This window comes from Gymnoscopelus microlampas, assembly GCF_963454915.1.
Source record: "Gymnoscopelus microlampas genome assembly, chromosome: 2".
In the NCBI taxonomy this organism is placed as follows: domain Eukaryota; kingdom Metazoa; phylum Chordata; class Actinopteri; order Myctophiformes; family Myctophidae; genus Gymnoscopelus; species Gymnoscopelus microlampas.
The window spans coordinates 15,403,120-15,424,720 of NC_139939.1; the positions used below are offsets into that span (position 1 = coordinate 15,403,120).

At 41.4% G+C, this 21,601-nt stretch overlaps 1 protein-coding gene across 2 annotated transcripts in view; it reads right to left on the reverse strand.

The window, feature by feature from the left end:
• Window positions 1–7,251: 7,251 nt before the first annotated feature.
• Window positions 7,252–21,601, reverse strand: part of LOC311060207 (E3 ubiquitin-protein ligase DTX4-like) — a 49,788-nt gene continuing 35,438 nt past the window's right edge. For both annotated transcript variants that reach the window (XM_084078340.1, XM_084078339.1), the window contains exons 5-12: window positions 11,809–11,870; window positions 11,519–11,680; window positions 10,881–10,942; window positions 10,546–10,712; window positions 10,268–10,421; window positions 9,837–9,926; window positions 9,403–9,501; window positions 7,252–8,756 (exon numbers count right to left, since the gene is read on the reverse strand). In XM_084078340.1, coding sequence (XP_083934466.1) covers window positions 8,625–8,756; window positions 9,403–9,501; window positions 9,837–9,926; window positions 10,268–10,421; window positions 10,546–10,712; window positions 10,881–10,942; window positions 11,519–11,680; window positions 11,809–11,870 — 928 coding nt within the window. In that variant the 3' untranslated portion in view covers window positions 7,252–8,624. The remainder of the gene's footprint in view (window positions 8,757–9,402; window positions 9,502–9,836; window positions 9,927–10,267; window positions 10,422–10,545; window positions 10,713–10,880; window positions 10,943–11,518; window positions 11,681–11,808; window positions 11,871–21,601) is intronic.

Sequence of the window (21,601 nt, forward strand, 5' to 3'; positions counted from 1 at the left end):
CAAACCTTTTCGTGCCAAGGACCCCCAAATAGACACTTATTAGACCGCGGACCCCATTTGCAGAGGTGGGGACTTGGACTCGAGACTCGAGACTCGACTTGACTTGAAGTCCCGATTTTGATGACTTTAGACTTGCTTGACCAAATCAAAAATAGACTTGGACTTGCTTGGGACTTGAATGCCAAAGACTTGAGACTTGACTTGACTTGAACGCTAAAGACTTGAGACTTGACTTGACTTGAGCCCTCTTGACTTGAAAATTCAAGTCTTTTCAAGTCACTTTCAAGTCACTTAAGCAAGCCAAAAATGTTTAAAAAGTGTGCATCAACTATAATGTTATTAATCAGAAATCCCGGCCGTCAGTGACACCTAGTGCAGTGTTGCCAAAGCTGCTTATTTACCCTAACTTTTGGACAAACTTTGGCTTGTTTTTGGCTTGTTTTTGGAAGTCGGTTCGTTTGTTTCTCTCCCGATACTTGGCAACACTGGCCTACATGTTGCACGTTACCAAACAAACAACACACGGCTTCACTCCTGCCGTCGCTGCTGGAACTGAAGCCAGGTGGAATAAAATGTCAACTCCAGCAGTTATAGCTTTCGGTTTTAAAGATTACAAGGTGTAGTCCATGAGCCAGACAAGATGTCATTATCGAAAGAGTGGGCAAAACCAAACCTATATTAAATTGTTCATAGGGTCAGTACGAGTAAATAAATATATGATAACCTCTTCACAGGAGCAGCTTTTTCATGGTTATCACACATTTTGTTGTTTTCCCCATACTTACATGACAGGTAAAAAAATGACAACATTTTAAAAAGAGTTATCATAATGAAACCTGAGTTGATTACTTACATGAAGACAATGATTTATCGTATTACAAGTTTTCTGAAATTGTATATTTATATATGCAAATTAGGCATTTAGTCCATGAGCCTGAGCCCCAAAATTGAGCCAAATATTGAATATTCCATCGTTAAAAACTTTGACTCCAACATCTTAACAAACTGAAATAACTATGTTGACTCTGGCTTTGTCCAATGTTCCAATGTTGATTCAGGAAAGGTATGCAAATTTGGGCATATTTTCCTAATGCCTAATTTGCATATTTAAATATACGATTTCAGAAAGCTTGTAATACGATAAATCATTGTCTTCATGTAAGTAATCAACTCAGGAAGTTTCATTATGATAACTCTTTTTTAAATTTTGTAAGTTTTTCACCTGTCATGTACTTATGGGGAAAATAACAAAATGTGTGATAACCATGAAAAAGCTACTCCTGTGGAAAGGTTATCATATATTTATTTACTCGTATTGACCCTATGAACAATTTAATATGTTTGGTTTTGCCCACTCTTTCGATAATCATTGCTCAATTTTGGGGCTCTGGCTCATGGACTAGTGGAAGACAAGACGAGAAAAGCAGTATGCAAGGCAAGACCTATACTTCACATTAACATTACTGCGTGCTAAGTGCAGACTATAACCAGTGATGGAAAGTAACTAAGTACATTTATTCAAGTACTTTACTTAAGTACAATTTTGACTTATTTTTTACTTACTGAAGTATTTGCAATTTTCAGTACTTTTACTTCTACATTATACAGTCATTTAGCAGACGCTTTTATCCAAAGCGACTTACAGTAAGTGCATTCAACATAGGTAGGGAACGAAACTACTAATCACCAGAAGTCTTAAGTGCATTTTCTGCAAAAACAAGCAACCAAGAGTATACCTAGCGCTAAGGTAAAAGTGCAATATATCAGCTACCTACTTCTACTCAACTACATATGAGAGGCAGATATTAGCCTACTTTTACTCCACTACAATTATTTGAAAACTTTAGGTACCAATTACTTTGTAGATTTTGGTTATTAATACAAAACATACATTGACCACTTCAGCGCTACTGTATATACATTTCCTCTTCTACCCCGGATTTGAACGTCTCAATAGAAGAGCAGGGAGACAAAATACAACCACCCTGATTGTATAAGTTATATTGTAGTAACATACTCTACCATACAGATTGTACAAAATTACATTATATTCATTAAAAAGGGCCCTTTTAAACCCTGTCCTCAAGTAGGAAATTAAAAGTACAGTATCTGCGTACAACCCTCTGCTGTTGGCCTGGAAGAACCCTTGTTTTAAAACAAATGCAAATTGTGAAAAATGCTCATGATTTATGTAAATCTTTACATATCTTGAATTAACATTTTGACTTGTTTGGGACTCGAAACAAAAGGTTATGACTTGTTTGGGACTCGAAACAAAAGGTTAGGACTTGTGTGGGACTTGAACCAAAATGCTAAGGACTTGTGTGGGACTCGAAACAAAAAGCTGAGGACTTGGACTTGACTTGGGACTTGGCTGTGTTGACTTGGACTTGACTCGGGACTTGAGAGCAAAGACTTGAGACTCGACTTGGACTTGCAACATAGGGACTTTGTCCCACCTCTGCCCATTTGAAAAGATAAGCCAGGGACCCCCATAAGAGAATAGTTTTACGGCTCTCTAGCAGTGATTTCAACCATTTTAATTTCAAGGACCCCCAATAGGCTACGGACCCCCATGTAATGGCATGTATGTCTCTGGGACCCCAATTCATATTGTAAAATCAATGTCAATTTAACTCTGAGAGTGTAGGCTACACTACAAATGTAACCAAATGGACCCGTTCATTTGGTTCCATTTGGTTCCAACAACAAACAGAAAGCATGCACATCGTGCATGCTTTCTGGGAAACAAACTCATTAACGACGGAGAGTTGTTGCAACTCTCAAGTCGCTATGGACCAGAGCTAACGCGGATCCTCACCAGTGGTGGAAAAAGTAGGCATTTCTCACCTAAGTAAAAGTAGCAATAATAACGCAATGTAGAAAGTAAAAGTAAAAAAAAAGTAATAAGTAAAAAAGTCCGGGATTAAAAATTGACTTGAGTAAAAAGTACAAGTAAATGGCATCAACATGTACTTAAAGTACCAAAAGTTGAAAGTACTCATTATGCAGAGGTGTCCCGTTTGACAGGTTTCCCACTGTATAAAATGTATACAAATATTTTTAAAATAGCAGATCTACTGTAGATCTGCTATTTTCAAATGGCCAAATTATATGGGGCTGTAGTTAGTATGTTTTGTAATAACAATCAAAATCTACAAAGTAACTAGTAACTACAGTTTTCATATGTGGATTGTGGAGTAAAGGTACAATATTTGCCTCTGAGATGTAGTGGAGTAGAAGTAAAAGTACAGAGAATTGGAAATACTCAAGTAAAGTAAAAAAAAAAAAAAGAAACGTAAAAAATGTACTTAAGTACAGTACCTGAGTAATTGTACTCACTTACTTTACACCACTTACAACTGGACAGCAATCAATTCAAGCTGCAAACACGAAAAGTTGGACCTCCTTCGAGCCGGATTTGAACCAGCGACCTAAGGATCTCGGCATTAACCACTACAGTCCTCCGCTCTACCAACTGAGCTATCGAAGGGTCTTACGACACCCTCATGAAAATATACGTTATTTAAACCTTACAAGTCACCATCAAGTCGAGTCAATAATACGACCACAGTTTATGACGTTGTTGTGACGTCATGAATCCAAACGCGAGAAAAGCATGTTAGCATTAGCTATTTGGCTTGTGTCAGTCTCTACTGCTCCCTAGTGGCCATACCGTGTTACTACATGATCGACAGTTTAAACATTCATTTGAGATAAACGGCGTAGTCGTGACTTTCAAACTCACGATGCGACGCATTGTGAGCTTACATCTGCTATTTTCAAAAGATATTAATACATTTGATACTTTATTTCAAAACTTGTGAAATGGGACATTCTGCATCAGAGTAGGGCCTACTGTCTACTTTTGTTCTTTTACTCAAGTGAATTTGAATTCCGAACTTTTACTTGTAACAGAGTATTTCTACAATGCAGTATTGATACTTTTACTTAAGTAAAACATTTGAGTACTTTTTTCTACTACTTCGAATCACGGATTGATGAATTAAATTGAAAGCCAACTTAAAGTGTCTTGGTGTGTTTTTGTTTTTTCATTTTTTCATTATATGGTGTGTAATTAATGAGGAAAAAAATGCTTTTAAAGTTTATTTTCTAACGGAAATATCTTGTTATGTATGCCTACTAGTGTTCATGTGATTATGTCTATCATTCTTACAGTTGCTCCAGCCAGGACTTGTAGAATCTTAATAAAGACTAGCCTGGTAAACCCTCCCTCCAGAAATCTCATTTCCATTTGATTTCTGGAGTGAAATCAAATGGAAATGAGATTTCCGGAGGGAGGGTTTACGAGGCTAAATAAAGACCACCTGTATGCCATATTTTAAAGTGCATGGGGTTTATTTTATTTTTTATTATACCTCCATGATGGCTTTATTCTTACATCAGTTTCACCACATGAAATACCAGATGGTGGAAGGGTGAAACTGATATAGTCTGTCTATACCAGCAGTGGTTCTCAAACTCTTTCTTGTCAAGGACCCCCAAATGTATATATTTGCCTGGCCCTCACAGACACCAATCTGAAAAAATGTGTCAATGGAGCCCCATAAGAGATTTGTGTTGCTAAAATGTTCAAAATCATTCATAATTTCACGTTGGGGACCCCCTGGAAACCCCTAGGGCCTCTAGGGACCCTTTAAGTACCACTGGTCTTTTAAAAATAGTTTTCTTCTCTTTTTTTGTTGTTTTTGGCCCACCCACATCCCACACACTATGATATATTATTTCTCATTTCATTTTAGCATCAAATTTACCTCTACAAGTTAAACAACACCACAGATCAAACTTTAATTAACATGTTTTATTGATTTTTTTCACGTATTAACCTTTCATACTCCAGCAATTGGTTTTGCGCTATTTACACATTTCTCATTCATATATTGGCTTGTTTTGGATTCACTCACATGCCAGCACTTCTGTTCCCATAATAACATCCCCCGATAAAAAGGATATAATTTGGACAATAGGGTCTGTATGCATGCCAAACATGAGGCATCAACGATGAATTACCACATACTGTAGGTATATGGCACAGGGGAGGGCAAAATGAATGACAACATAGGTATTTGGCACAGGGGAAATTTGTAATGATAAGTTACTGTTTATGACAATGGCACCATTGCATAAATTGTCTACTGTGTACTGTGGCATTTAGATGAACACATGTACCTCTAAAGACACTTGATACAATGCCAATCACCACTAATAGATCTGAGAACTTAATTTACTCATGAGAAGCCATTAATTCTTTGATACTTAAGTAGGAACCTGCATTAGGAAAGAAAAATCAAAATTTAGAATTAGAATAAGGTTACTAGCGATACCCATATCTCCTTGCTAATGTTTAAAATGACAAATGACTGCGTTTGTCATGTTAAAGAAAACTATAAGGTTTTAATAATGCAACTTGCACTAGAATGAAATCTAACATTAAAACAGTATGCTCATTGAACTGAAGGCAAAGTCTGGCCACACCACTATGAAACATTACATTAGGGGCCACTGATGTAGTGATCCCAGCCCAGTAAAAATGTTCTCAACAGGGGACAACCGAGGGGTGTTTAGTAGTAACTAAATGTAATGCCTAATTAATGCCCTGTAATACAATGGATGTGACATGTTATTGGATGTCAGTAATTGGCTTGTTATCATCATTATACTGTACCTCACACTCAGATATGTCTATAATCAAATTCCTTTTCCCCAAAGAAAATATGAAACAATACAGCTGAACCACTGTACAAAACAAGAAAAAAAAATAGTCTTTAACAACACTTATACCAAAAGATTTGACAAAAAAAAACAATAAACAGACATCATTATTACAACTTAAATGTACAAAATGAAAAAGAAAGAGCTTTATTCTATAGTGTGATGAAGCAAATCATTACAAAAACAAATATGTCGCTACATTAGATATTTAAAAAAAATAAAAACAGTAAACAAGTTCAAATAAAGAGTATCATCATCATCATCATCATCATAGAAGGACAACCTGAGTCCTTTTGGCTACTACAACAATACTGTACCATGGACCATGTCTGTGGACTGAGAACACACACACACACACACACACACACACACACACACACACACACACACACACACACACATAAAGGGGTCATTTACAGACCCAACTCACAGACTGGGCAGTTTAGTAAGGGTGGCCAGAGACAGGTGTGCCAGAGCTAAACTTGACCCTTCAAATATAGTTACAGTCTATTATTTTCAGATTGTTTTTAAACCACTTTAACCCTAACATCTCTATTTTGGACGTCATTATAGTCTAACATTTAAAAAAATGTTTCAACATAATGCAAAATAGCAAAAATAGGGAGGGTTGTCTCATAACCGTGACTCTGTTCTAGCTCCAGCCTGTGTGTCCCTTGTCCACCCCACCAAGCAACACTAAACCCAATCACACACACAGACATACGTAGACGCCACAGTGGCCACTGGATGAAACGTCAACATCACTGCCATAATTGGCAGGGGCAACTTGCCATAACAAGTCGTATATGCGCATCTGAGATTACGTTTTTCTGTTTTACAACCATTACCGTTACTATCAACGTAAGGCATTTTGATATGAAAACCCACTTTTTTTTAAAATGTTGTGATATAGTATCCTATATCACAACTACATGTCTGACATTTGTGACAAACCAAACTGCTTGTAGTAAATCAGCAAGATGATTTTAATAGTGGAGAGACCAGCTGCTTCAATAGACATACGTAGCCTACATAGGTGATCATGCATGCATTAGGCGGCAGGCCTTGCCTCTGCCAATATGGCAGCTGTGTTGACGCATCGCTCCAATGAACAGCAGTGGCCAATGGGGTATCTACGTGTAAACGTCTATGATCACAATGGTCTGTCTGTCTATGGGGCAAGCCCATGTCTACCGGTGAGCTCAACCTGGTAGTATAAAGGCTACTCATACAGCCTTTAGAAACGACAGGCCAGAAAAGCACAGCCTTCAACAGCGAATTCAGCCTTCGTTTTCCCGGGAACGCTCAAATGCTCATCTCCTTTATAAAAGCAAGCAGCACTCATCTTAATATTCCCATCCCTGACCTCACCAACTTAAGTGATTAAAATATGTAAATTATCAAATTAAGTGGGGAAGAGATTACAAATATACATGGTAACATATTGGTACCTGTGTATCTATAGGTTACCGGTACCTTGTGGCTCAAAAGTAAGACTCCAAAGATGGCTCAAAGAACTTCAGGCCTTTTGGTCTCTTGTCACAGTCGCACACAAAACCCATACGTGTTCAGGGCTTACATCTCATTCAGATACATTCGAAAACAAGGACATCAAAGCCAGAATAAGAGGTAAAGTATATGGAATGACATTAAACACGTGTATACAATAAATGATAAATAATGTAGGTGGCGGATTATTACTCAGTAAAACTGCTTTGTTTTGTACCATCAGTGAATCAGAGGTATGGTAGTAGTAGAGGACCAAATCCACAAGGGGGCGGTAGGAGCACACAAAATACACACACAGCATCCCAAACTGCCATGAGCTAATGTGATGTCAACTGGAAAGCAGGTGGTTTTGAACAAAAGCAAAAGCCTGGTTCTTTCTTCCTCACGGAATTCATGACTCCCCCACACAGTAAAATGTTCAGTGTTCATTTATCCGTTCGTAACTCGGAGAGTACTCGCCGAGTTAAATTAACTCAGGGTTTTTTCAGTGCAGTTTACCACATCGGACGCTCTGGCTAAAGTACCGGTTTTCTTACAAGTTAGTTTTACCCTACTCCTATCCTAAACTACATTCTTCATGCCCTCTCTCTCTCTCTCTCTCCGCTATACGCTCTATTCTTCACCGTCCTCAATTCCCCTCCCCCTCTGCCTCAAACCTCTCCGTCTTTGTTCCTTTCTGTCATGCAACACTCTAGCATTTCACCCTCTCTCTGGTTAACTCTTTCTCTCAGTAGTGTAAACTATTCTTTTTGTTGTAATTTTGCATTATAGTTTTTTTGTAGGTTTTTTTTATTAGTTATTAGTACTGACTCTTTCTCACACATTCAGCATTTAGTACCGAGCTATTTAGTACCAGTGGTTGAACTAAAAAAAGAAGCTCAGAGCGCCCTCTCTCTTTGTCTGACATTAGCATAATTCATAGTTGTTGTACCGTCGTGTGATGGAATATTAACCACATCAACCCTTTTATTCCAATAGCCGAAAGTATAAAATAGGGCTTCAGTGTTTAATTAAGCTTTTATGCTTTGTCTGTTCCAGTGCTTTCCACTCCTCAAACACCGCCCCAGCACAACACATGTGCTAGTGTGAAGTTGACCAGTCCCATATTTGACAGATGAACCAGTTAATAGCTATGAAAGTAATGACCCCTGCAAAAAAAAAGTTTATTCTGTACCCAAAATCGTCCGTCTTTAAGTGCTGGCAGATAGTCAATGTCTATTATCCCTATATGGCCACCGTCACTTCTCTTCTACTGCTCATCATGTGGACCACCTCTCCTCCTTCCCCTCTACACCTCTTCTCCTCGTCTCTCTTCAGACGGTTGTCCTCTGTCCATCCCCTTTCACCACTGTCTCCTCCATCTTCTCTCTCCCTCCGCATGTTCATTTGTCGGTGACTCCGTCGTCCTCTGTGATGCCCTGAGCCCGAAGCTCTTCCAGGACGTTGTCTAAGTGTCCGGGGTCGGGGAAGCCGTGTCCCGTCAGGTTAGAGCCAAATTCTGTCTTGTGGTGGACCTGTGATCGGAAGAGACAGAGCATTTTACTTCCCGATGGAACAACCTCATTTTGACCACAAACACTGCAGTATATGCCTCTATAAAAATGTCATCATGTAGAAGTCGGGACACACATTGGAACGGCATGGCTGCAATGTCGAGCTCAGACTTAACGCGGCCATCTATGACATCAGTCATTGATGAAGTATGACTCCAAACTTGGGCAGTGTTGCAACCTGATTCAAGCCCCGCCGACTGCCATTATAAAAATTAAGTCAACTAGAGGTTTGGGTTGACATCTAGAGTTCGAGAGACACCCATGTCGCACCGCCGATCCAACCGATAGGGCTCAGCAGCCGGACTTGCAGCATTAGTTCATGTTGAATGGCTTCTGTTGTGTCTGACATCAGTGCATGTTGGAAATCTCCATATACTGTATGTGCATTTGACACGGTTTCTGATGTGCAGTTGACAGGGGCTATATTTACATCTGACCCCATATATGTGTGCCCCCCCCCCCCCCCCCCCCCGCAACAATTTCGATATTTTTTTAAAGTATAAAACTTATGTATAAAGAACAAGCACACTCTTATTAACATCTAGAGCCACCTTTAAAAAAAAGGAACAAAATGCAGAATCACATTCTATTTTCTGGGTGTTTGTACCTCGTTCCAGATGACGGTGTCAGACTCCCCCGTGGTGCTGGAGGTTCCTACTGAGAAGATCAGCCTGCGGTCCCACGCCACCAGAAGCAATCTCAAAACCTGTTGAAGGAAAACACATTTATAATTAAGAACCCTTATTTTAAGGTGATTTCTGAGAGACAGACCAGTCAGCTTGAGGACATAAACCAAAGCATTTATTTCATCATAGTTTTAGTCAACCCATTCCCATGGTTTACTCGGATATTATGTTATTAACGTTTCCGGGTTTTCCGGCCATCTGTTTAGAGGACGGATTGAAAGCGATCTTGTGTGTGCTAAAGGAACATACTGTGGTTTATACTGTAGGTAGTAGAACATTTACATTATTAGTTACAAACATTGCCAGTTTATGGAACAGTCCTAGTTGGTGCGTTTGGATGGTGGATAGTGGGTACCTTGCGGCCTTTCTCGCTGTCGGGGAGGTAGCAGTGTCGAGGAAAGCCTCTGGCTGTGTAGGGCTTGCCTGGGTTCGGGTGCTCAGGTCCCTGGTCAGAGAGAGGGGTCACATCAATTAATTTATCATCATAATCAAAGTCTAAAGCTTTTTTTTTTCTTTTGCAATTTATTTGGTTCCGGCCACAGTACACAGAGTCATACACCAAGATCATCTCTGCTCAGACAGAACCTAATTTTTGTGGTTTTGTGAACAAACAAACATTTAATAACACACTTAACAATACTAAAACACACACACACACAAAAGAAAAAAGTATTACACCAACCTAAATAAACAAGATTAGAAACAGAATACCTAACACTAAAACGTATGCGGATGTGGATCGGTCAAGGCTTCGAGGGGAATCACACGCATGGGTCTGTGTCGTACCTGAATTCCTGGAGGGATGTTGTAGATGATGCGTATGGTTTTGCAGTCGGGGTGTCCTGGTAAAGAGTGGGGGATGACGTGGTACTCCATCTTCCCTGCCGGCTGGTTGCCTGTCTTCACACCGTAGATGGTCTTACAGGTTGGACACTGCAGGCTGGAGGAGAGGAGAGGAGTTTCAAGTTTACCACCTAAACTTGAAACCTCCACAAGTCTTGTTGCAGTGATGATAAAACAGTGTATTTATGAGTAAGCGCGTGTGCTCCTATGGGGACTCCTACCTGCCATCCTTGTTGCCGTTGTTGTACATGGCCACCAGACAGTGGAGGTGGTACTGGTGTCCGCACTGGGCCAGTCTCCCCACCGACTCTGCCCTGGAGACGGGCCCTACCCCTGGGCCCTTGTAGCCAGAAGGACCCCCTAACGGCTCCATACAGATGGTACAGTCCTAGCAGACAGGAGGAGGAAGCGGAAGGATGGGGCATTAGAGTGGAGGAGGAGGCTATATGCTGCTCTTTTCATCTCTGAATCATCTCGGAGATCTCAGAGTCAAAAGAGCAAAGGGGAACTCAATGCTTCGACACCTTTTGATTACAAAGAGAATTATAAATCATACCTCCTCTGGTGGACTTTTGACTTTCTGTAGATACTTCTTTACCACCTCCTCTGGAGTCTTGCCTGGAGAGACAAGACAAGAAGGACAAGAAAGCAGAGGAGTGAAGATGGGAGAAAGAGGAATAGAATGCACGAGTCCTTCCGATCATTAGTACTGAAGGAAACAGTTCACAATAAAATAACAGAGGTACTACCTTAAATGCACAACAAGCCCACAGGGATGAACATGATCTATGCCTATGTCTACTCTCAGATGGTAAAAAGAAATAAGACAGGTTCTAAAAACAGCGTGGCTTCCCTGTCTGTACAAGCAAGTTAGTAGATGTGCACTGTGCAGTTTGGAGGCCATTCTGGAGCCGTGTAGAACTCCATATTTGGGCAATTGTTTGATGACACGTGGAACTCCATATTAGGGCAAAATGTTGGGGCACATACATACATACAAACACTGTTCTAAACGGCTGACCCCTTCGGTGCTAGGCCATTAAAAAAAGGCACATTATGATGACACAGTAAGAGGTCTGAGTCTGACAACCAAACAGTCACTTCTTTTGTCATGGTGAGGCCCAAATATGGAGATGACTTCAGTGGTAGCTGGTAGGCAACCTTTTCGGGCACATGTGCGGGCACTGCACTCACCCTTGCGCGTCTGCTTCTTGGTGGTCTTGCGGCAGCAGTGGCCCAGGCCGGGGATGGGCTTGATGTCACTCTTGCTGACGGGAGGAGGGTGGAGGACCAGCTTGGGCGGTCTGGTCAGACACACGGGCAGCGCCGCAGCACTCATCAGAATGCCCGTTATCCCTGCAGGGACGAGACAGACAGATATTAGTATCAGGTTTGATACTGTGTGTGCGTGTGTGAGTGTGAGTGTGTGTGTGTGTGTGTGTGTGTGTGTGTGTGTGTGTGTGTGTGTGTGTGTGTGTTCTCACCTGCGAGTGCAGGGTGGACAGGACTGGATCCGTTAAGGTTCTTGACAGGGACAGTGGGCACTCTGCAACACAAAGCACACACTGGTTACTCACAGGTTAACCCTCGCTGACCCACACCGGACCTTGCTGTCTTTTTCAAGTAATTGGTTAGTGATTATCAGATACCGTCTTCAACGACGACGTTGCGTTCGCAAAAGCTGCAAAAAAAGTTACAAAACGACCAAGCGTGGCCACCAACATTGTTGCAGATGAAGTGTTGCTCCAGCTGTGTTTAGGAAAAGGGTAGGGCTGAATAGCAATGGGAACTGGCTAATCAGGGTAATAATTTGTTTTTTCTTCCATTTAGCAGGAATTGTGAGGAGAGATGTGGGGAGAGAAGAGGGAAGTGGAAATGGTGAAACAAATATGTATATTATTTAGGGATGTCCGATATTATCGGCCTCCCGATATTATCGGCCGATATTAGCATAAAAATTGATATCGGGAAAATATCGGTATCGGTTTTTGAAAAAAAAAAATTTTTTTTTTTTTTTTTTTTTTTTTTGGCTTTATAAGTAAGTTACAGGAGTTCTTACTGTATATGGTGTGTGTGATATGAAATTTTAGCTTACCCTAATCACAATAATCCCCGCATATATCGGTATCGGTTGATATCGGTATCGGTAATTAAGAGTTGGACAATATCGGTATATCGGTTATCGGTAAAAAAGCCAATATCGGACAACCCTAATATTATTTGTTAATGCTTCACAAGTTGACGCCAGCTCAAGATTATTCTTTGTAGCACATCAGTTTGTAGCTTCATGTCGCTTGCTTGAAAATGACTTGTATCCTGTTGCTTTGTCTGCACTAACCTAGCATCAGGGGACCCGCAATGTCTCCTACACAAAACACAGCAACATCCTCAGTGTTATTTTAACTCAGAGAGTGTACACATGTAACCAAATGGACCCTTACGGGACCATTCGCTTACATTTTTATGCTCTCTGTGTTACACAATGGATGCATTATCACTGAAGAGACGTTACTGTGTACAACTGTGACAGTTCAATGAACACGTCTTCTGGCCTTGTGGTACATATGGCGACATTAGCAATGGACCACAATGGTGCCCTTGGGGCTTGTTGCGTTATCCTTCCAGCATACCCTTTGACAGTACAACCTGTACTGTTAATATTCGTGTTAATGAAGTATTCAAAAAATCAATCAAGCAGACCATGCAAGTTCATACTGTAAAGTACCTAGTCTACATACGGTCCTTCCCCACTTTGAGAACCACTGGCCCAGACGAATACTCACATCAACAAATTGATGACCGTCATTGTATTAATCTGAGTTCTAAATCAGTCAACTCTCACACCAGCAAAAGCTGCAAAAGGCATTAAGGACAAGTTGCTAACAACAGTCCTGTTGATTGATGTCCTGTCTGTGTGATCAGAAATCCTTTTATCGTCACAGTCAAACCGGACCAGAGCAAACAAAAAATCTCCTAAAACACTTGACTGGTTCAAAAGCACAAGGGACAATAATTCACCCTGCATGGAGGATCAATGCAACGGCTCTAATATAAATCTAATGCAGTGCTTCCCTCCATCTTTCTCTCTGCTTGCGTTTCCTCAGTTCCTTTCAGTCGGTTATCTTCTCTCTCTCTCTCTCTGTGTCGTCTCTGTCATCCTGCTCCCTGTGACTGATCTGTCTCTGTTTGACGCCTGGAGCGTGTGAATGTCTGTGTATGTTTATCAGTGTGTGTGTGTGTGTGTGTGTGTGTGTGTGTGTGTGTGTGTGTGTGTGTGTGTGTGTGTGTGTGTGTGTGTGTGTGTGTGTGTGTGTGTGTGTGTTAATTCATGGAGTTTCCCCCTGCTCAGACAGGAGGGTGTCACACACCAGCGTGTTGGGATTACCTGCACCGTCAGTGAGTGCACCGTCATCTCTGACCAATGCATGTAAAAACCAACACCAAAAATAATTGATAGTTGCAGCCCTATTCTAGTTGATCAGACCTACTGTAGGACACCAGTAAAATAGAAAAACATCTATAGCAAGGGTTCCTAAACTTTTTTTGTAGGCATTACATTTAGCTTGACTCGGTTCCACAGATAAATATTGTGAAAATAGCCGAACTACAAGCTCACAACGCGTCGCAGTGCGAGGCGTTGTGAGCTTGTAGATCGGCTATTTTCACAATGTTTGCCTCTTTCTTACGTAATATTTGACAATTTGGCCAATTTGGAATTAAAAAGGTCTTAAGAGCCATTCAATTGTAACTTTAGAAATGTGCAGCCAGATACCCACTATACACTTATACTGTATGTTGGTTTGTTTACTGTTGAGTGAGAAAAATAATTATTTGGGGACCCGCAGACAGATAAGGAAAGACGGGTATTTTTGTTACAGTACATTTGCACATACGTGACATTTGTCCTCCATCCTAACTATTAGCAGTGAGTGCTATTAATACAGCAGTTAGGAGTTAAGTGTCTTGCCCAGGGACACTTCGACACATAGACCGGGGCCAGGGGGTCGAACCGGGAATCTTCCGATTCCAAGTCGCTATTCAAAAACTATCTCTATTTTCCAGCATAAGGACCAACACATGTACTGCACACGAGCACACACACATGCACACAGACACATACCACACTCATAACACCAGGACACATTTACCTACTGTATTTGACAAATGAAGCAAATCTGATCAGCGGGGGGGGCACACACTTGGGGTCTGTGTCCACCAAGGAGTTTTTTTCCCAGAGCGTGTATGTTTTTAATTATTTTCAATGGGAGCGCCACGTATTTTACGCTATGCTGGAAACACCAGCAGCGTGACAAGGGGCTGAGTGTCTACTCTGCACTGGACCGTTCACACGGATTAAAAGAAAAATACAGTCTCACACAGACTGAAAAATGTTGTCAGGCCAAGTCTTGATCTGCAATTTGTGAAAGAGCGTGAAAGGAGCCCACGCACACACACATGCGCTGTGTTTCATAAACGATTAGCACAATATGTACAATTATGACGTTTTGGTGTAGCCAACCAGTTGAAGAAATTGCAGATTGAGGCTTTAACCTTTGCTTCTATGAAATATGTGATATCATTAGGATTTTCTGGAAGATTGGACATCTATTTCTAGTTTGACCACTTCAACTACTCTTTAATATTGAAATAATGAATAACCAAAAATAGGCTATCTAGTATCTACGAGTTGTAGATAGCCTATTTTCGGTGCGTGACATGCTTCCATAGAAGACATGCTGACTTCTATGGAATCCAAATGACTCAAATCAGTCATGGTGACTGAGAACTTTAATCCATGCATTCACATCTGCCATTTTCTATCTGGTCACAGAGAGTTAGAATATTTTCAAATTTGGGTGAGCATTGAGAGCCTTATGTATTCAGCTGAGGGGGAAAAAAGAAAACCGAAAACTGTGTCAACCACAGGGCCTTAAAAAAAAAGGCATGGAAATGGCTAGTTTCTATTCAGCTAGTTCTGCACTTCTGTGAAGGGACAAATTTCACCTTCCGAAGTCCAGTTAAACAAAATGTCAGTATTTATTTGTGCATAACCATGTCCATCTGTCCACCTGTGACATTTAATCATTGCTCCGTTTAAATTAAATGAAGTAGTGCGTACAGAAAATCAGGCAAAGTAAGCACTTCCTGCGACAGTGTTAATTCCCTTCACTGAATACTATTCAACCACTTACAGTGACGGCGACACATTTAATCTTTGTAGTAACAAGTGGTGGCGGCAGTCTCAAAACTGAGCACGGGATTGTGAGCGCTTTAGACTTTAGTACACGGCTTTGCGTCTTTGCGTTAAGGGTTTTTTGCCGACTTAAAGCCGTGTTGTGCAAACAGTCATAAAGTACTGTGGGTGACAGCTGTATGTGCCAACACAGCTGTTTCAACAGGGGTCAGTGAGCGGCCAGCCCATTACAAACTCTAGTTATAGACCTGGAGGCTACTACTGCACCCACGTGTGGTGGAGAGAGCCTGTGTGTATAAGGTTTAGGCCATTAGAGTGCGTCACCGGGGCTGAGGACTGCCTATTGTCCTCTGGTCATAAAACTACTAGTTGAGGGGATGTTTGGGTGTTGGAACTCACACTCGTACGTTGACATTCTATAGTCGTGAGGGCATTTCATTGACTTGCACTTGTTTACTAAACCCTGGCCCTACCCTTGACTCTCACGCGCTTCACTTGAACCCGAGTCGGCCCAAGTGTAGGTACAAACCTAAGCCTTCAATGTGCAAGTTCCCAGTAAAAAATATAACACCATAACTAAGAAAATAGCTGAGCTCGCTCACAACACATCACGATGCGACAGGTTTCGAACTTGCAGTTTGGCTATTTTTGGCGAGCGACATGTCGTACAACCAAGTATAATTGATCTACAATGTGCATTACATACACCCATTCACACAACGATGGCAGAGGAAACTAAATAATATTGTGCAGACTTCAATCTGTTCAGCACGTGCAGCCTGTGTTAAGAAAAGGCACACGCACAGACACACCAATGTATGCAATGTACACACACGTGTTTTGTAGGTCTGGTTTTAATAGGATTTTTGTTTGTCAGGGAACTAAGCTGCTTTAAATTAACCCTGATCACACTATGACCGTAAGAGAGTGTGAGAGAGAGTGAGAGAGTGAGTGAGTGAGTGAGTGAGTGAGTGAGTGAGTGAGTGAGTGAGTGAGTGAGTGAGTGAGTGAGTGAGTGAGTGAGTGAGTGAGTGAGTGAGTGAGTGAGAGCATTAAATCATGTGACATCAAAATGCCACTGGAATGCCAAGTACATAATGTTACATTATGTTAAATCTAAATTCAGTTTAGAAAATTGGTTACTAGCCCACCTGGGAAACCAAAGGTCCCCGGTTCGAATCCGGACCTCAGCAATGTGTCACTTAACCCCCAACTGCTCCCCGATGTGGCGCTGCTCCCATAGTGCCCACAGCTCCTGTTACGTAGGATGGGTTAAATGCGGATACCTAATTTCACTGTATATGCAAGTACACAGTGACAAATACCACATAGGAGTGTGGACTATATTATTAAACTTTCGCTGTGGCAAATACATTTGTCACCTGGGAGCTTTGGCACGACACCAATCCTAATTTGTAGGACTAGGACACAACCTGCACATGTGGGCTGTTTCCATTACATACTGCGTGCGTAAATGCCCCTCTCACTGTACCTGTCCTGCGGGGAGACATGAATGCTTAACCACATAAAACCCCATGAGTCCCATAGGGATCTGTGCTAGTGAATTCTCTGTTTTCGCTCTACATTAACCCATCCGATCTGGGAATGCATCTGTGTCATTTTAGATTTCTTTTGCTATTCAAAAATAGCAGATATACAAGCTCATATGAGCTTGTAGATCTGCTATTTTAGAAAAATCGTGAAAATGTGTGCAAATCTTTGAATAATATTTTTTTTAAAGCCAACATTTGTAACTCAAATCTTTGCTTCATAGGGGTCCCTGGAACAAAATATTTTGAGAGGGTCTGCGGCCAAATACGTATCTAAAAATGTTTTCTAAATCCTAACGGTATGTTGTTATATCAGTGGTGCACTGGTGCTCCAACTTTTCCATGTCAAGGACCCCCAAAATGATGATGTATTTGGCCGCGGACCCCCATCTCAAAATATGTTGCTTCAGGCCCCCCCAGAAGCACAGATTAAAAATGTTTGCTTCAAAACATGTATATATATTCAAAACATTTTCCACGTTTAAAAACAAAATAGTAGTAAGCACTCAGTGCCGTGCTATGAGCTTGAATATCTGCTATTTTTGAATAGCCAAAGAAATCTTAAAATGACACTGTTACGTTACCGTACGTCTTAGTGGATTAAAAATCTTCGCTGAAAATAGCCGATCGACAAGCTTAATACTTGTCGATCGGCTATTTTCTGAACAGAATTCGGAAGCTGGGGTTTAAGTGGTTAACATGCTTTTGTTAAGACTTTCTCTCTTCTTTTCCCTAGTACAACAGTCTCTTAACAGCACACGGAGTGCTAAAAATAATTTGGCAGGCTAAAAAGCGAACAGCTGGCAGATCAAGACAAAAAAAAAAGAACAAGTAGCACTAACTGAGTCTCGATATAACAGATGAGGGATTAGAGAAGCATCACACAGCAGTTTTGTGGTCTCGTTGTTGAATAAGGGGAATTGTTTTCTAACCAATAGAGTAGTCTGGAAGTCCCAATGCTCATGAACGTGCCATGAGCATTGGGACTTTCCAGCCACATGACCTGTAAAAAAGGTCAACTACCTCCACTTTTTGCATGCATTACTTCCATCCAAGTGTGATCTGATTGTTTCATATTGTCGCTGTCGGGCAGAAAACTTGTATCTCCATATTTATGCTTTTTTTTTGGGGGGGGGGGGGGGTCTTTTTGGGCTTTTAATGCCTTTATTGATAGGACAGTAGGCTGACAGGAAATGGGGAGAGAGATGGGGAGTGACGTGCAACAAAGGCCGTCGGGCTTGGGACTTGAACCCGCGACGCGCTGTCAGGCTACATTAAGCCTCGGTGCCTGGACCGCTACGCCTGCCGTACAGGTCTATATTTAATTTTAGCGAACAGTGTAGCCGCTCTACAGGCTCACAACACGTCGCACTGTGATGTGTTGTGAGCATATAGATCTGCTATTTTAGCATTTTTTAAAGATATGCTAAGATGTTCACCTATAAAGACATGCTCAAAATAGAGTCTGTCTGTGCTTTTTATAAATATTAACAAAAGAAAAGTACTAACAAGAGCTTGTGACCTAACAAGAAGTAAGCATTGCCGAGCCATGTGGCCCACAAGAGATTGTGCCTAAATATGTGGCCCATGGCTCGGGAACTATTGGTTCACAAGGCTCTACTTACTTGTGTGACTAAATAATAACAAAATAATACATTGGATCGAGTGGAACACAGGTTCGTTTTTGCCCATTTCCTGAAAAGTCACGGTTGAGGGCATAGAAGGCTTCAGACAGCGACGATGTGTTAATAATGCATGTAGTGGTTTAGCTCCGCTGGTAGTCATGGAGAGCTGTTTAAGACAGGCTACATTCATAGAGGCCTGCCTTATGCGGCATTATAAATACTTTCCACGATAATGACAGACTCTGACACGTCTCCATTGCGTCCGGTCAGTGAGCGGTGACTACAAACGTGCACACGCACAAATCACTTGTTGACAGTCTCCTGGGCTCTTGTTACAGTGTAAAGAGGCTGCTGTGTTAGCACAGCGCTTCTCAAAGTGGGTGCCGTGACGCAAGCCCAGGGCTGCCGCAGAATCCTACGCAAGCCCAGGGCTGCCGCAGAATCCTAATATCTGGAAATGATCACTTCGGTTTAACCGTTAGACCCTCTACACTTAGTAATATGGACCATTGCACTGTGCTGCACCTTCTTTTTTGATATACACCAAATGTCTTCGTAAAAAAGAAAAGCAGATCTACAAGCTTTGCGACTCGCTGCTATTTTTGATGAATGTTCCCCCCAGAATAGGGCTGCTGGGGTTCAAGTGGTTAAACGTCAAGTACAAAGTTATTTTCAAGCTGTCCTAATGGAAACTGATTTTCTCTCATGTTTTTCTCGTGACATAGTGTATCTTAGGGGGAAAGATTTACATATTTACGTACCATAAGATGACATAAATGTAAAGGTGCTATAAAGTAACAACGTAATTCAGTAAAAAGAAAAGTTGAGAATCACTGTGTTAGCAGGCGTGGAGTTGTGAGGTGGGAAAAGGGAGGAGAAGTCACGACTGATGCTGGATAAGCTTCCTGCAGCTCATTAACACACTTTCCAGAAGCCCAAACTGTCACATCGGTGATGAATTACAGATGTAGGAGCATTGCGCACACACACATTTGAATAAATATGATGAATGCTGAGTGACAACATGCATGAAGCAAAGTCGAGTCTGATGGCTTCTTGAACGTCTTTTAAAAGGATAACAAAAGACATGCACAAGCACATCTCGAAAACAAATCCGATGGGTGCTGCATCCAAAAAATATCTGGTGAACATGAAACGGAACAATCTGCTCCCTGAATGTAGCTCCTGTTCAAAAGGATTTTAATCTGCAAAACAAGTGATGTTGTCAGGCAATACAGGCTCTTCCTCAGACTTCTGTCAGATGTATGAAGTCTGATGAAGAGACTGTGTTGCTTGAAATGTCACTTTTTTGCAGCTTAAAATCACATAAACCCTAGCTTCCCTTTCCTGGGCAAGTCATAATAGGCAAACATTCGGCAGATCTACAAGCTCATGAAGCGTTGCGTCATGAGCTTGTAAATCGGCCATTTTCAGGGAAGAGATCTGGTGGAAAAAAGAAGGGGACCAATCTTAACGGGAGCTACTTAGTGTGCAGATGTCGGGCCATGCCGTGCAACAAATTATTTCACAGGTTGTTCTGGATTTGTTTCCATATGCTACGGCTCGGTTTTGTTTCGGATGAGGTTTTCAGAACCTAATTAGGGCCCTGCACAGGTGGTACTAACCCCGAGTTCTGGGAGCGCAGAACTGAGAACGTATTCTTTCAAATTGTTTTCAAAAATCGCTTTTTTAATACGTTTTATGACGTACCTGCCTCTTCAGTGGTGTTTCTGGTGATAATGGAAACAAACACAAAGACATACAGAACGTCACACGTTCTGAAAAGTTTCATGTTATGGAAGGTAATGGGTTCACCCAATCAATTTGTAGTCAAAAAGAGACAAGAGAGACAGAGATGTGACTGGATACCTCCCATTAGAACAACTAAATACAAATAAGAAAAACAGGAAATACTGGAGTAAAGTATAGTAACACCAGGAACCTCTATTAAAACTATTCGTTCGATATCGAGAATAATTTATTCAATGGAAGAAATAGCTTCTCCCTGGAGAGGTTTCGAAAGACACACTAGTCTCTTGACCTTTCATGACCTCAGTACTCCCACCCTATCAGACACTCCCCTTCCTTTATCCTCTCCTCCCTCCCTCCGCGCCGCTCCTCCGCTAGTCCCTGGGGCCCAGATGGTCATCAGCTGGCTTGATTAAGGGCTGAACGTGAACCGTGCGTTGCTGCGTTCCCACACACACTCCCACGCGTATTATGCACTCGTGCAGGTGCACGCTGTTATGGAAGTTATAACTTTGACTGTTAAGGGAAAATAATTATAAACCAGTGGTTCTCAAAGTGTGGTCCACGGACCCTCAGCGTTCCTTGAGGGGGTTCTAAATTGACTCTTGCAGGTCTGTAACTCAGAGAGTGTACAAATGGAACCTTATGGTTCCATTTGTACACTGTCAGAGTTACGGGGGTCCTTGAAATAACATGTAAAAAAAAAATAACCACTAGTCTAAACTCTGTGCAGACAAACCTTCTTTGTCTAATTGTGGACAGGTTGTTTTGTGACGACATTCCATCTGTCAAGGTTACACAGCCGCAAGAGGACTTCTTGTCTATGGAACTCTGTTATCGCATGTCTGCTCCGACTCCTGCAGAACAGGATACTGTACTGTCTGTCATATCTCATGTTATTTGGCACCTCGCTTTAGGCTTTCTGTAATAAGCCCTTAAGACTAACGGAAACCTCCCTCTCAGAAAGAGCTGCTATAGACACTTGACCTGCTAACATCTCTCCTGTTTCAACCATTAAAAATCCACTAAGACAAGTCCTTGTGATCAACTTTTATTACCTCACCTTCACACTTGATTATGGATATAAATTTAGAAGCTTGCATATTGGAACTTCCAATGCAACACACACACAGTAGTTCCAACTCCCAACTCTCATATC